This window comes from Sus scrofa, chromosome 1, assembly GCF_000003025.6.
Source record: "Sus scrofa isolate TJ Tabasco breed Duroc chromosome 1, Sscrofa11.1, whole genome shotgun sequence".
Classification (NCBI taxonomy): domain Eukaryota; kingdom Metazoa; phylum Chordata; class Mammalia; order Artiodactyla; family Suidae; genus Sus; species Sus scrofa.
This window is the reverse complement of record NC_010443.5, coordinates 40,132,803-40,145,150: the sequence shown is the minus strand read 5'-3', so window position 1 is coordinate 40,145,150 and position 12,348 is coordinate 40,132,803. Positions and strand designations below refer to the sequence as shown.

Here is a 12,348-nt window from a genome sequence, read left to right as displayed (position 1 = left end):
TGTTAAGAGGGTTGATGCCTTTTTCTGAGGCATCTTTTCAGGTATATCAGCTTTAGGAAGGTATACACATGGAAATTGATGCTCTGGAAACTGGTTCTTTTAAAAATAATCTAGCTTGTGTTTTATGCAGAAAGTTCCTTTGTACTATGAGGAAAACAAACAGCATAGTATCAAGAATTTAGAGGGTGCCCCCGATCTTCATCCCACCACCAGGTTTCTTTTGCCTCAGGGAGCTAAAAGTAGGCCCATTAGGAGAGCTTGTCACTTAGAGCTAAGTGTTCTAGGGTGTGTCACTATGTGTTTCATAGGAATGGTAAACTCAGGAGTTTAGAGGCTGAAGTGTGAGAACAAATGGTATACAGACTGAGGAAGTGACCACATGACACTCATGATGAACATATAAAATGCTACACTTGAGAATTGGAGCCTACATAAAATATTAAACATACATGAAATATTTTCAAGGATTTAATAATAAATAAGCTAGATCTTAACAATTTTGAGATTGGCCTAGACTGATACTTTGTAGTGTCCTTCAAATTGGGGTACCTGATGTTTCTTCCCATAATTAGACTGGAATTACAGGTTTAGGAAATGATCATAGAGGTTAAGTGCCGTTTTCAACACAGTTACGTGCTATGTGGAGTTCCTGTTGTGGCTCAGCGGAAGCGAACCTAACTAGTATACACGAGGATGTGGGTTCAATCCCTGGCCTTGCTCAGTAGGTTAAGTATCCTGTGTTGCTGTGAACTGTGGTGTAGGTTGCAGACGTGGCTTGGATCTGGCTGTGGCTGTGGCATAGGCCAGCAGCTACAGCTCCAATTCATCCCCTAGCCTTGGAACCTCCAAATGCTGCAGGTATGACCCTAAAACAAAAAGAAAAAACCAACAACAAAAGTTACGTGCTATCAACTTGATTTTTCAGTTGATGCTAACCTTGATTTAGTAGATTGGACTTTCAAAAGGAACATTTCTGAGTCCAAAGCTTTTATAATACTTCCCGTGAAACTGCCAGCCCACAACTTTGGACTTGTCAGCATCTGTAATTGGTGAGCCAGTCGTATAAGTGTCTTTGTATTATATGTGTGTGTTTGTGTGTGTGTGTGTGTGTGTGCATGTCTTGTGAATGTATAAAAGCACACACCCTATTGGTTCTATTTCTCTGGAGAACTCTAGTAGACTCACTAAAAAAGGAATAAAACTTACCCTCGTTCTGTATCTTAGAGCACAGAAAATCAAGGGTAGAAGAATAAAACATCTTTGGCCCAGTAAGTGGCTTTCAGAGCTGTCATAGGACAGTACTAAAAAGGGTGTAACACTGGCCAAATAGTGACAAATTGAACATAGAAGGACAGCAAGACAGGTAATTGAAACAAGATAAGTTCTTAAAAATTTGATAAATTAAAGCTAATCAAAATAAAAACACTTTTGCTCTGCAAAAGACCCTGTTAAGAAGATGGAGAAACAAAGCTATGGACTGGGAGAAAAAATTTGTAAACCATGTCTTGACAAAAGACAAGTATCTAGAATATGTGAAAGTCTCAACAGTAATCAAAATAATCCAATTACCAATGGCAAAAGACATGATGAATAGACATTTCACCAAAGGAAATAACAAATTGCAAACAAGCACATAAAAGTATATTCAACATCACTGGCCATTTGGACAAGGCAAATTAAAACCACATGGCAAATTAAAACCACAGTGAGATACCACAACATTCTTATCAGAATGACTAAAATAACAAATTGACATCACTATTGGTGATGATGAGATCATTGCTAATGGTGAGATGCAAAGTGAATTGCTCATAGATCAAATGTGTGAATAGGAAGTGCTACTCTGGAAACAGATCCGCAGTTTCCTGTAAAGCTAAACATCGAACCCATCCACAAATATCCTTTTCTCCCTTCACCTCTGATTCTGAGCAACCAGTAATCTGTTCTCCATTTTATTTTGTCAATGCAAGCATGTTATATGCATGGAACGATACTCTGACTTTTGGGGATGAGTTTTTTTTTTTTTTTTTTTTTTTTTTGTCTTTTCTATGGCTGCACCCGTGGCATATGAAGATTCCCAGGCTAGGGGTCTAATCGGAGTTGTAGCTGCTGGCCTACCGCAGAGCCACAGCAAGGTGTGATCCAAGCCATGTCTCCGACCTACACCACAGCTCATGGTAACACTGGATCCTTAACCCACCAAGCAAGGCCAGGGATCAAACACACAACCTCATGGTTCCTAGTTGGATTCCTTAACCACTGAGCCACAATGGGAACTTTGGGGATTGGCTTTTTTAACCCAGGATAATTCCCTGGAAATTTCATTCAAGTCGTGTGTACCAAGTAATTTGCCTTTTTTTTTTTTTTCAGGGCCACACTCAAAGCCAGATCCGGGCCACATCTGTGACCTACACCACAGCTCACGACAATGTTGGATCCTTAACCCACTGAGCGAGGCCAGGGATCAGAACCTACATCCTCATGGATACTAGTCAGATTCATTTCCTCTGGGGCACAACGGGAACTCCACATGTCTTTAATCCATTTTAAGCTTATTTTTGTATATGGTATTAGACAATGTTCTAATTTTCTTTTACATGTAATTGTCCAGTTTCCCCAGCACCACTTATTGAAGAAACTTTTTTCTCCATTGTATATTCTTGCCTCTGTCATAGATTGACTTTAACTGCTTTGAGTTTATTTCTGGGCTTTCTATCCTGATGTATTTACATGTATTTCTGCTTTTGGGCCAGTACCATTATTTCTTTAATTATTGTAGTTTTGTAGAATAGTCTGAAAGCAAGGAGCAGGATTCCTCCAGCTCTGTTTTCTTTCTCAAGATTGTTCTTTGGCTATTTGGGGTCTCTTGTGTTTCCATGCAAATTTAAATTTTTTTTGTTCTAGTTCTGTGGAAACTGCCATTGGTAATTTAATAAGAGTGCATGGAACCTGTAGATTGCCCTTGGTAATATGGTCATTTTAGCCATATTGTTTCTTCCAATACAAGAACATAATATATCTTTCCATCTGTTTATGTTTTCAGTTTGTTTCCTTAGTGACTTCCAGTTCTCAGGGTACAAGTCTTTTGCTTCCTTAGGTAGGTTTATTTCTAGGTAAGTTTATTCCAAGGTTATTTTATTCTCTTTGATGTGATGATAAATGGGACTATTTCCTTAATTTTTCTTGATATTTCAGTATGGAATTGAGCATCTTATTTTAAGTAAGGGATTTTTAAAAAATATTATCATAATAAGTGTAAGAAAAAGAAGCATCAAAATGCAATTTAGAAAGAAAATGCCTGGAGGATAGAAAAAGCAAGTGTAAGATATCTATCAGGTGAATTATATAAATAGTCTTCAAATTTGTCCAATTCCTGAAGATTCTTTAGGAGAATCCAATCATCTTTGAGCTCCAACTTCAGTGTTGTTACTTACAGAAAACTAAAATCATAAGTATCACCTTTAAAAAAATTCAGTTTTTCAGGACAGAAAATGGTCTGTTACCCTCTAGTGTCAGGTTCTTTGACACACATGTAGAAAGCAGGTCTGGGTATTACACCACTTAAATTTGAACTGCTAAAGAATTAGTAAACATACCACACTTTCTCTGAATTCTTTATTTAAAGATAGAACACAGCCATTCAAAATTATGGAACCAATTATCAACATACAGAATAAAGTTGGGGAATTCAATTTGTTATATTTCATTTACATGAATATCTTAAAAGAAGCAAATGTAGATTTTAAGATTCATTAAGACACTAATGACACAAGTAACTAAGAGTTTTCTAAGTTAACAGTCATACTGCTTGATTTCCAGATTGAAAGAGTATATAATAACCTATATATTTCAATTAGATGGTAGCAAATACAAACATCTTTTGAACTGTATAGTGTACTATAAGCAGGAGTTTATTCTACAGCAGCCATCATTCTCCTGGCCTCAGTTTATGTATAGAAGGCATGCTGGACACCAGCAATCTGTCACAAATTATCCACCACTTACAAGGTGTAAAATCTGTTATGCATGTGAATTTCCTTTTTGGCCGCACCTGCGGCATGTGGAAGTTTCTGGGCCAGGAATTGAACCAACAACACGCCAATGACCTGAGTCATAGCACTGATGATACCAGATCCTTAACCACTGTGTCACAAGGGAACTCCTGAATAGAAATTATGTTTGAATGCCAAAAAGAATGCCAGTTACTTTTGATGGACTTGGGATTTCCCAGCTTTGCTGCTGATTAGCTCTCTTAGCTATCTGAATCTGTACTTTAGTTTCTTCATTTTTAAAATTAGAAGACTGGACTAGATTCTGTCTACTGAAGCAGTTTCTTCCTGTCCTGTCAAAAGTTTACCACCCCTGATTTTCAAAACTTTTGAAATGATGTTCAATCACCTCTTTCTAACCCATGATTACCCTTTTCAAAACCTTTGTCCAAATCCTTTATAGTTCCTAACATCTCCACTGAACTCACTGAACACATCTGCCTGTGTTTACAATGACCCAAACAAAGTTCACTGTGTTGGTATGGAAGGCTATCCCTACCCCAGAACTTACAACCTACTTGGGTATTCAATTTAGTACCCACCCCCCCACCAGCAATCTGACTTTCTTTGAAAGCCCTCTGTCTCAATCCCCATTATTAACTTGCACTGTTGTCAATCAGACACTCTATACCTATTTCCTTACCTTCATATCAGGGAAAAACCTGAAAAGATTTTTTAGGAAACTGGCCTTTAAGTGACATGTGTATACATCTTTATACAATTTTAAAATAGCCATGTTCTTTGCAGTCTCCTATAGCACAAGGCATCAAATATTTCAAAAGGCAGCCATACACTTCTTTTTATATTTTTCTAAAACAGCTTAAGTCCTAATAAAACTTAAAGAATTAAACTGTCAGTGACTCATTCTAACACACATATCAATGCACTTGGCGAGACTAATGAATAAAAATGGCAAGCGGTAAAATCTAATTCATGCCAGACCACTGGAGAAGTTACATGGGAAGCACACACATACACAACTTTACAAAAATTGGGAATACTGTTAATTCCAAATAAGTGATGATCAAAGTGAGACTTTCATGCCAGAAGTCTCCTTCAGTCAAAATCACGATTTGTAAGAACAAGTGGTGCCACCAGTGTCCAAACATACAGCACAATGCCAATCCAACTAGAAGATATTTTCACCCAGACAGCTGTCCACTGACTTTTCATCTCACGAGAAGGCTCATACCTAAAAAATTTAAGGAAAACAAAAAGGGGAGAGCCATTAGCCTAATCATCAAGCCATTAGGCTTTATTTCTTCAGATATATTCTTTGTACATTTTGTGATAACGGATACAGAGTTGCCAGACTAATTATCTGCTGCCTTGCTTTCCATACTATTTTGACAGCTAATGCAAGGGTTAAAAAAAAAAAAAAATCAATTTTCTTTAAAGGGGTGAATGGCATAGGCCTCTGAAGTAGCTCCTTTATATAATACTCAGAATCTTTATGTCTTCTGGCTAATGAGGTAGCATAAAATGGATTGTGACTTCTGAATAAATAAAAGATGTTATTACAACAAAGATCTATCAATCCTAACCCGTATAAAGACTATATGATCTGTTCAAAGCATATATAGGAAACACCTTCCACTTTCTCAGATTTAAGAAATGGGGAAGGGGAGTTCCCGTCGTGGCGCAGTGGTTAACGAATCCGACTAGGAACCATGAGGTTGCGGGTTCGGTCCCTGCCCTTGCTCAGTGGGTTAACGATCCGGCGTTGCCGTGAGCTGTGGTGTAGGTTGCAGACGCGGCTCGGATCCCGAGTTGCTGTGGCTCTGGCGTAGGCCGGTGGCTACAGCTCCGATTCAACCCCTAGCCTGGGAACCTCCATATGCCGAGGGAGCGGCCCAAGAAATAACAACAACAACAAAAAGACAAAAAAAAAAAAAAAAAAAAGAAATGGGGAAGGAAATACATTCCAAATTTAGTTGATTTTTATCTTCATGAAACATACCAAAAATATTGTTGATCTAAAGGCTTAACATTTATTATTACCTGACAGCCAAAGCTGTGAATTACTGAGAACTGTCTGGGTTCTTATACCTTAATATGCTGCAGTATAGATATTTTCAAAATAAACGCTGGCAGAGATTGCTCTCAAATAAGGCAAAGAATGAAAAGCCAAAAAAAAAAAAAAAAAACTTCGGGAGTTCCCATCGTGGTGCAGTGGTTAATGAATCCAACTAGGAACCATGTGGTTGCAGGTTTGGTCCCTGGCCTTGCTCAGTGGGTTAGAGATCCAGCATTTTCGTGAGCTGTGGTGTAGGTTGCAGACGTGGCTCGGATCCCACGTTGCTGTGGCTCTGGTGTAGGCTGGTGGCTACAGCTCCGATTAGACCCCTGGTCTGGGAACCTTGATATGCCATAGGAGTGGCCCTAGAAAAGGCAAAAAGACAAAAAAAAAAAAAAAAAAATGATCTTTTTTCTACCTCTTTCGCTGGTATTCAGTCTTACAAATTTGTAAGAATATTATGCATTAAAAATTATTAAAAATAGAACGTCCTAAACAAAGTTCAAATCGAATTTTTTAGTAACCCTTTGACAAAATTAGAATTTTTAAAAATACAAACTGCTACCTTCCTCTTAACAAAATTATTTTTTTTGTCTTTTGTCCTTTTAGGGCCACACCCAGATCCGAGCTTTGACTGCGACCCACACCACAGCTCACGGCAATGCCGAATCCTTAACCCACTGAGCGAGGCCAGGGATTGAACCTGCAACCTCATGGTTCCTAGTCAGATTTGTTTCCGCTGTGCCACTATGGGAACTCTGAAAAATTTGTTAACTTTGAAGTGATAAAAGAAGAAAAATACTGTGTTAGGAAATCTAAGCAAGTTTCATGAAACTTTCACTTTCTTCAAGAGTTCAAAAAAAAAATCAATGAAATATTTTCAAGTTTATGGACACACCAGCAGCATATGGAAATACCCAGGCCAGGGACTGACTCCAAGCCACAGTTGTGCAGCTGTTGCAGTCAGATTCTTAACCCACTGCACCACAATGGTAACTCCTGATTGTCACTTCTAAATTGAGGAAATACAGCCTGCATTTCTCACACTGATCTCACTATTCATTTACTTGTAAATTCTGAAATAGACTGGAGGATAAAAAGTACTCTACACCACATGTTTTAGAATGAAATCACAAAAAAACCACCAGACTTTCCATATGCAAAGTTTTCATAAAATATAAATACCTGTACCAGTTGGTAAGGGTCATCATGATATAAAGTGAAGCCAGGAAAAGCATAAAGTGAAAAAAGGAGTAACTGTAAGTGACACCATCCCTTTCATTATCGATGGCTCGGTGAACATCATCTCCATCCTCGAGTGATCCATCACTTCTGGCTCCACCATCTTCTATTAATGTTGATTCGTCACTTGTTAGAGTCAGTTTATTAACTTGACTATTGTTTGAAGTACGGATACTGCATGAGAGTTTAGTAAGAGAGAAAGAAAAAAAAAAGGGGTATTTAAATAAACAATTCATAAATGAATAGCTAGACTTCTTTAAAAAATTAAATCCATAATTTTCTTACCTTGAATAAAACACACATAATAAAAAGAGGATTAATCCAATAATTCCTTGAGCATGCCACCACTGTACAGACTCTCCCTTCTTTGGGATAGTGCTTGTTGTATTATATCCAATTATGCTCAGTAGACTTGGGTTGCAGTCTGTTTCTATAATACAAATTATGGTTAAATTAAAATATTAGTATAAGAATTTTTCGGAGCACAACTGTAGTTCTTTTTACCTTTATACTCTTGTAAATTGAAAAAGTTTTGCTGGAAAAAGGCATAAACAAAAATAAGATTATGAATAACGAAAGTTTATAGTACTAATTTTATAAATATGCCTGGAAAACAATTTCATTTTCAACCTCATGCAGGAGCTGAGAGACATTTAAGACACTGATCAGGGAGTTCCTGTTGTGGTACAGTGTAAACAAATCTAACTAGTATCCATGAAGAAGCAGGTTTGATCCCTGGCCTTGCTCACGAGGTTAAAGATCCGGCATTGCTGTGAGCTGTGGTGTAGGTCAAGCCTTCAGCATACAGAAGTTCCCAGGCTAAGGGTCAAACCTGAGCTGCAGCTGCTGGCCTATGCTACGGCAACAGCAATGCTAGATCAGAGCCATACCCGAGACCTACTCCACACCTTTCAGCAATGCCAAGTCAACTCACTGAGCAAGGCCAAGGATCAAACCTGCACCCTCACAGACACTATGTTGGGTTCTTTACCCTCTGAGACACAATGGGAACTTCAGGAAATTGGTAAAATTTAAATGACCTCTCTTCTAAAGTACAATAAAACACAGAGTTAAGAATAAAAATCAGATACTCTAAACCAAAATGCACTGGCTTTTCTAGCATATATTGTGAAATAACAGTGATTTCATGAAGTTATCAACTTGTCAACATACATTGTTATATATAGCAGGATAGCTTACACATAAGACTAGTTAATAGAATTTTAGCACATGGTTTGTGGAAATGACCAAATAAGTCATAATGTAATCTAATGCTTACTCAGCTTCTTGACTCTTGTGAGAAAGAATTATAATGGGATTGGTATTCACTTAAGTATCCTAAATACGTTTTTTCTTCCCACAAAGCCAGAAATGTCAGTTGCCACCTTATCGATGAAAAATGATATTTACCTTAAAACTCTTTGTATAAGGATAATCCCTAAAGCAAATCACTAAAATTACTATATACAAGCAAAACTTTCCTCCAACTAGTGATACCAGTTAATGATAAAAAGCACTTATAGGAGTTCCCGTCGTGGCGCAGTGGTTAACAAATCTGACTAGGAACCATGGGGTTGCGGGTTCGGTCCCTGCCCTTGCTCAGTGGGTTAACGATCTGGCGTTGCCGTGAGCTGTGGTGTAGGTTGCAGATGCGGCTCGGATCCCCCGTTGCTGTGGCTCTGGCATAGGCTGGTGGCTACAGCTCCGATTGGACCCCTAGCCTGGGAACCTCCATATGCCGCAGGAGCGACCCAAGAAATAGCAAAAAAGACAAAAAAAAAAAAAAAAAAAAAAGCACTTATAGGAGTTTCTGTCGTGGCTCAGCGGTTAATGAACCTGACTAGGAACCACGAGGTTGCAGGCTGGATCCCTGGCCTTGCTCAGTGGGTTAAGGATCTGGCGTTGCTGTTGAGCTGTGGTGTAGGTGGCAGACGGGGCTTGAATCCTGCATTGCTGTGGCCCTGGCGTAGGCCAGCAGCTACAGCTCCAATTTGACCCCTAGCCTGGGACCTTCCATATGCCACGAGAGCAGCCCAGAAAATGGCAAAAAAAAAAAAAAAAAAAAAAAAAACCACTTATATAATTTGTAAACTCAGTGAAATGATGAGATTTTTAAAAAAGCATATTTCATAATTTTTCCTTATTTTAAAGAAAATAGACCATTGCTTCCTTTTCAAAAAACAGTAAGTTGGCTCTTGAACGAGATCAGGGACACTCCCCTGCTCCCCCTCCAACCCCTCCCCTATGCAATTGAAAATCTATGTATATAACTTGATGGCTGGCCACTGTATCCAGCCCTTCCATATCTGCAGTTCTGCATCTAGAGATTCAACTAGATGCAGGTTGTAAAGTATTGCAGTACATACATATTTTTGAAAAAAAAAAAAATTCATGGATAAGTGGACCTCTGCAGTTCAAAACTCTGTTGTTCAATGGTCAACTGTAACTAATTTCTAATTTGTTTTCCCCCAAATGACATGTACAGGAATCTACTTCCATGGAATGCAATATAACTGGCCTATAACCAGATTACAAAGACCAGTTATATTCACTTGTAAGGTAGTTGCAAAAAAGAAAAAATTTCAGTAAGTGAAAAGAACCTACCCTGTTTATAACAGACTCAACAAACATTTTAACAGCTTTTATTTCTTCCTACATGTACTATCATATGCACGGTACAAATCTGGTATATATTTCTTACAATTTTCATATAATTTCTGATAGTTTTTGCTAGTGAAAGAAGAAACTGAGTGAAAAAATACAACAGTACATCAAAGATGAAAATGCTACTTCCATTCTCTTCACTCCTCTAGGAGCTTAATTTTACAAAATTACCATCTTTGAAAAAGAGAAGAGCTGCGGGATTCATTAAAAAGAAATAAATCCAAGCAAACGAAACATACCTGGTTCATTGGTCATAGCAGACCATGTCAAATACATTGTGTAGACTGTAATTACTGAAGACTGTAGCAAACCAGATCTTGGTTGTGATTCCTACCAAAAAAAACATTAAGCAAAACAGAAAAATATTCTGTTATTCAAGATTTAGGAAAACTCAAAAAACAGCTCATAAAAACTAACGATAAAAGGAACTTACTTGGATTTTTGGCAGTATAGACATTATAGAAGCACCAAAGCAGAGGAGCATATTGACACTGATGAAGGCTTTATTTTCTGCACAACTGGCTGGATGAGTATAGTAAACAAAAAATAGGACGACAGCAACTAAAGACAGCAGATAATTCAGGGCTGTAGCTGATAGCAAAGCTGTGAAAGAAATACACTGAACAATTAGATTTTACCACAAATATTAGAAATAAGGCACAGGGCTCATTTTAAAAACAATTTTATTCAAAAATTTATTTTAAGCAACTAACACTGTGTCAGCACTACACAGTTTATAAAAGCAGGTAAGGATATTCTGAACTTTATCACATAAGAATGTAAGTCTTTTACACAGATTATATTTTCAAGGACAACACTATTATATTTTCAAGGACAACAATATACTAATTGTATTTTCAAGGACACTTATATTTTCAAGGACAATATACTAATATGATTTTTATCTAATAGTAAAATATACAGTTTCTAAAACATTCATACACATTAGACATTATGTTCAAAATATAGAAAAATACTAGGAAAGTAATATTACTTAAGGTTTTTAAAGAAGGATAATCATTCAGTTGTACACAGGGCATTAAGAAAATTTTCACTAGTAATGCTAAAACAGTGATACTTTTCCTCATCAACTAAAATCTTAAATTATGCAAGAGTAAGTCATTATTATATGAGACCACCTGAGTTTCTTCTATCATGCACATTTCATCACACGTTTTATTTAGCTTTGTGCTAATGTGTCCTTAAAATACATATATTTATGTAGATGTGCCTCACTGACAGGTGATCTATCCAACAAATACTTACTGAATGCCTAACAAAGGCCATGGGGAAACGGTAGAGAACAAAACAGAAACTCTTGCATTAGATTTAACATTAGAAAATTAGATATTCTAGGAGGTCACATCATGGATCAACAGTAACAAACCCGATTAGTATCAATGAAGACTCGGGGTTTTGATCCCTGGCCTTGCTCAGTGAGTTAAGGATCCAGCATTGCCATGAGCTGTGGTATAGGCTGGCAGCTGAAGCTCTGATTTGATCCCTAGCTTGGGAACCTCCCCATACTTAAAGTGCAGCCCTAAAAAGACAACCCCCCCCCCAAAAAAAAGATATTCTTTGAAGTAAATTTTCCAAATGACTACAGCTTGTTTTTTTGAACACTAAACTCTACTTTAGCCACTAATATCAAAGATCTCAGACTAGTTGTATGACAGAAAACATGAAGTGAGCAGGCATGCTGGATTTAGCTTTCACTCTGATTTAAAAATAATTTAACTGTAACTCAGATCATTTCACCAAAAAATCCAGAAATACGGCTTTTGGAAAAGAAAACAACAAAAAACAAAAATTAAGCAACACTTGGTGTTTCCACAAGGCAGTTACTGGATGGAAGTGAGAAGTAGCTATGCACTCACTTTAGATAGGGGCCTTCACATTCTCCAATTTATCATAGTCCCTTCTATTTGTATAAGGACTGAAAACGCACTTAAACCTGGTTCTCCTCCCTTGTTTCTGTCACCTCTCGTAAGAATCTGAATTTGGTCTCTGTTTTAGAGTTTAACCATAGGAATCAAGCTCGTCATTATAAACCTTAAATACATTAATATAAAAATTCCCTCAGGTGCTACTGTTAACGCATAACAGCATCCTTTTCATTTGTTATAAAATTGCTTTTTTATTTTTCCTGCTAGTTGATGTTTAAAAATTGTACCACTGTTTGTTCAGTTATTTCTAGAAGTCCTTGTCCTTTCAATATTTTACTTTTAACCTGATATAGGCTTCCCAGGAAAGTAGGCTGTGAAATATATATATATATATTCAGCAACAGGCTTTGGAACTTCTATTTTAGCCAGTCAGGGTATTCTGGATTATTTCCTGGTTCTTGGGTATGTTCCTATTGACATGCCAAAAGCT

The 12,348-nt window shown here is 37.4% G+C and overlaps 1 protein-coding gene across 1 annotated transcript in view; it reads right to left on the bottom strand.

Moving 5' to 3' along the window:
• The window catches only part of SERINC1 (serine incorporator 1), a 42,230-nt gene continuing 33,480 nt past the window's right edge, over window positions 3,599-12,348 (bottom strand). The window contains exons 6-10 of the mRNA XM_013992615.2: window positions 10,406-10,575; window positions 10,212-10,302; window positions 7,594-7,738; window positions 7,252-7,482; window positions 3,599-5,241 (exon numbers count right to left, since the gene is read on the bottom strand). Of these exons, the coding sequence (XP_013848069.2) occupies window positions 5,106-5,241; window positions 7,252-7,482; window positions 7,594-7,738; window positions 10,212-10,302; window positions 10,406-10,575 (773 nt within the window). The 3' untranslated portion in view covers window positions 3,599-5,105. The remainder of the gene's footprint in view (window positions 5,242-7,251; window positions 7,483-7,593; window positions 7,739-10,211; window positions 10,303-10,405; window positions 10,576-12,348) is intronic.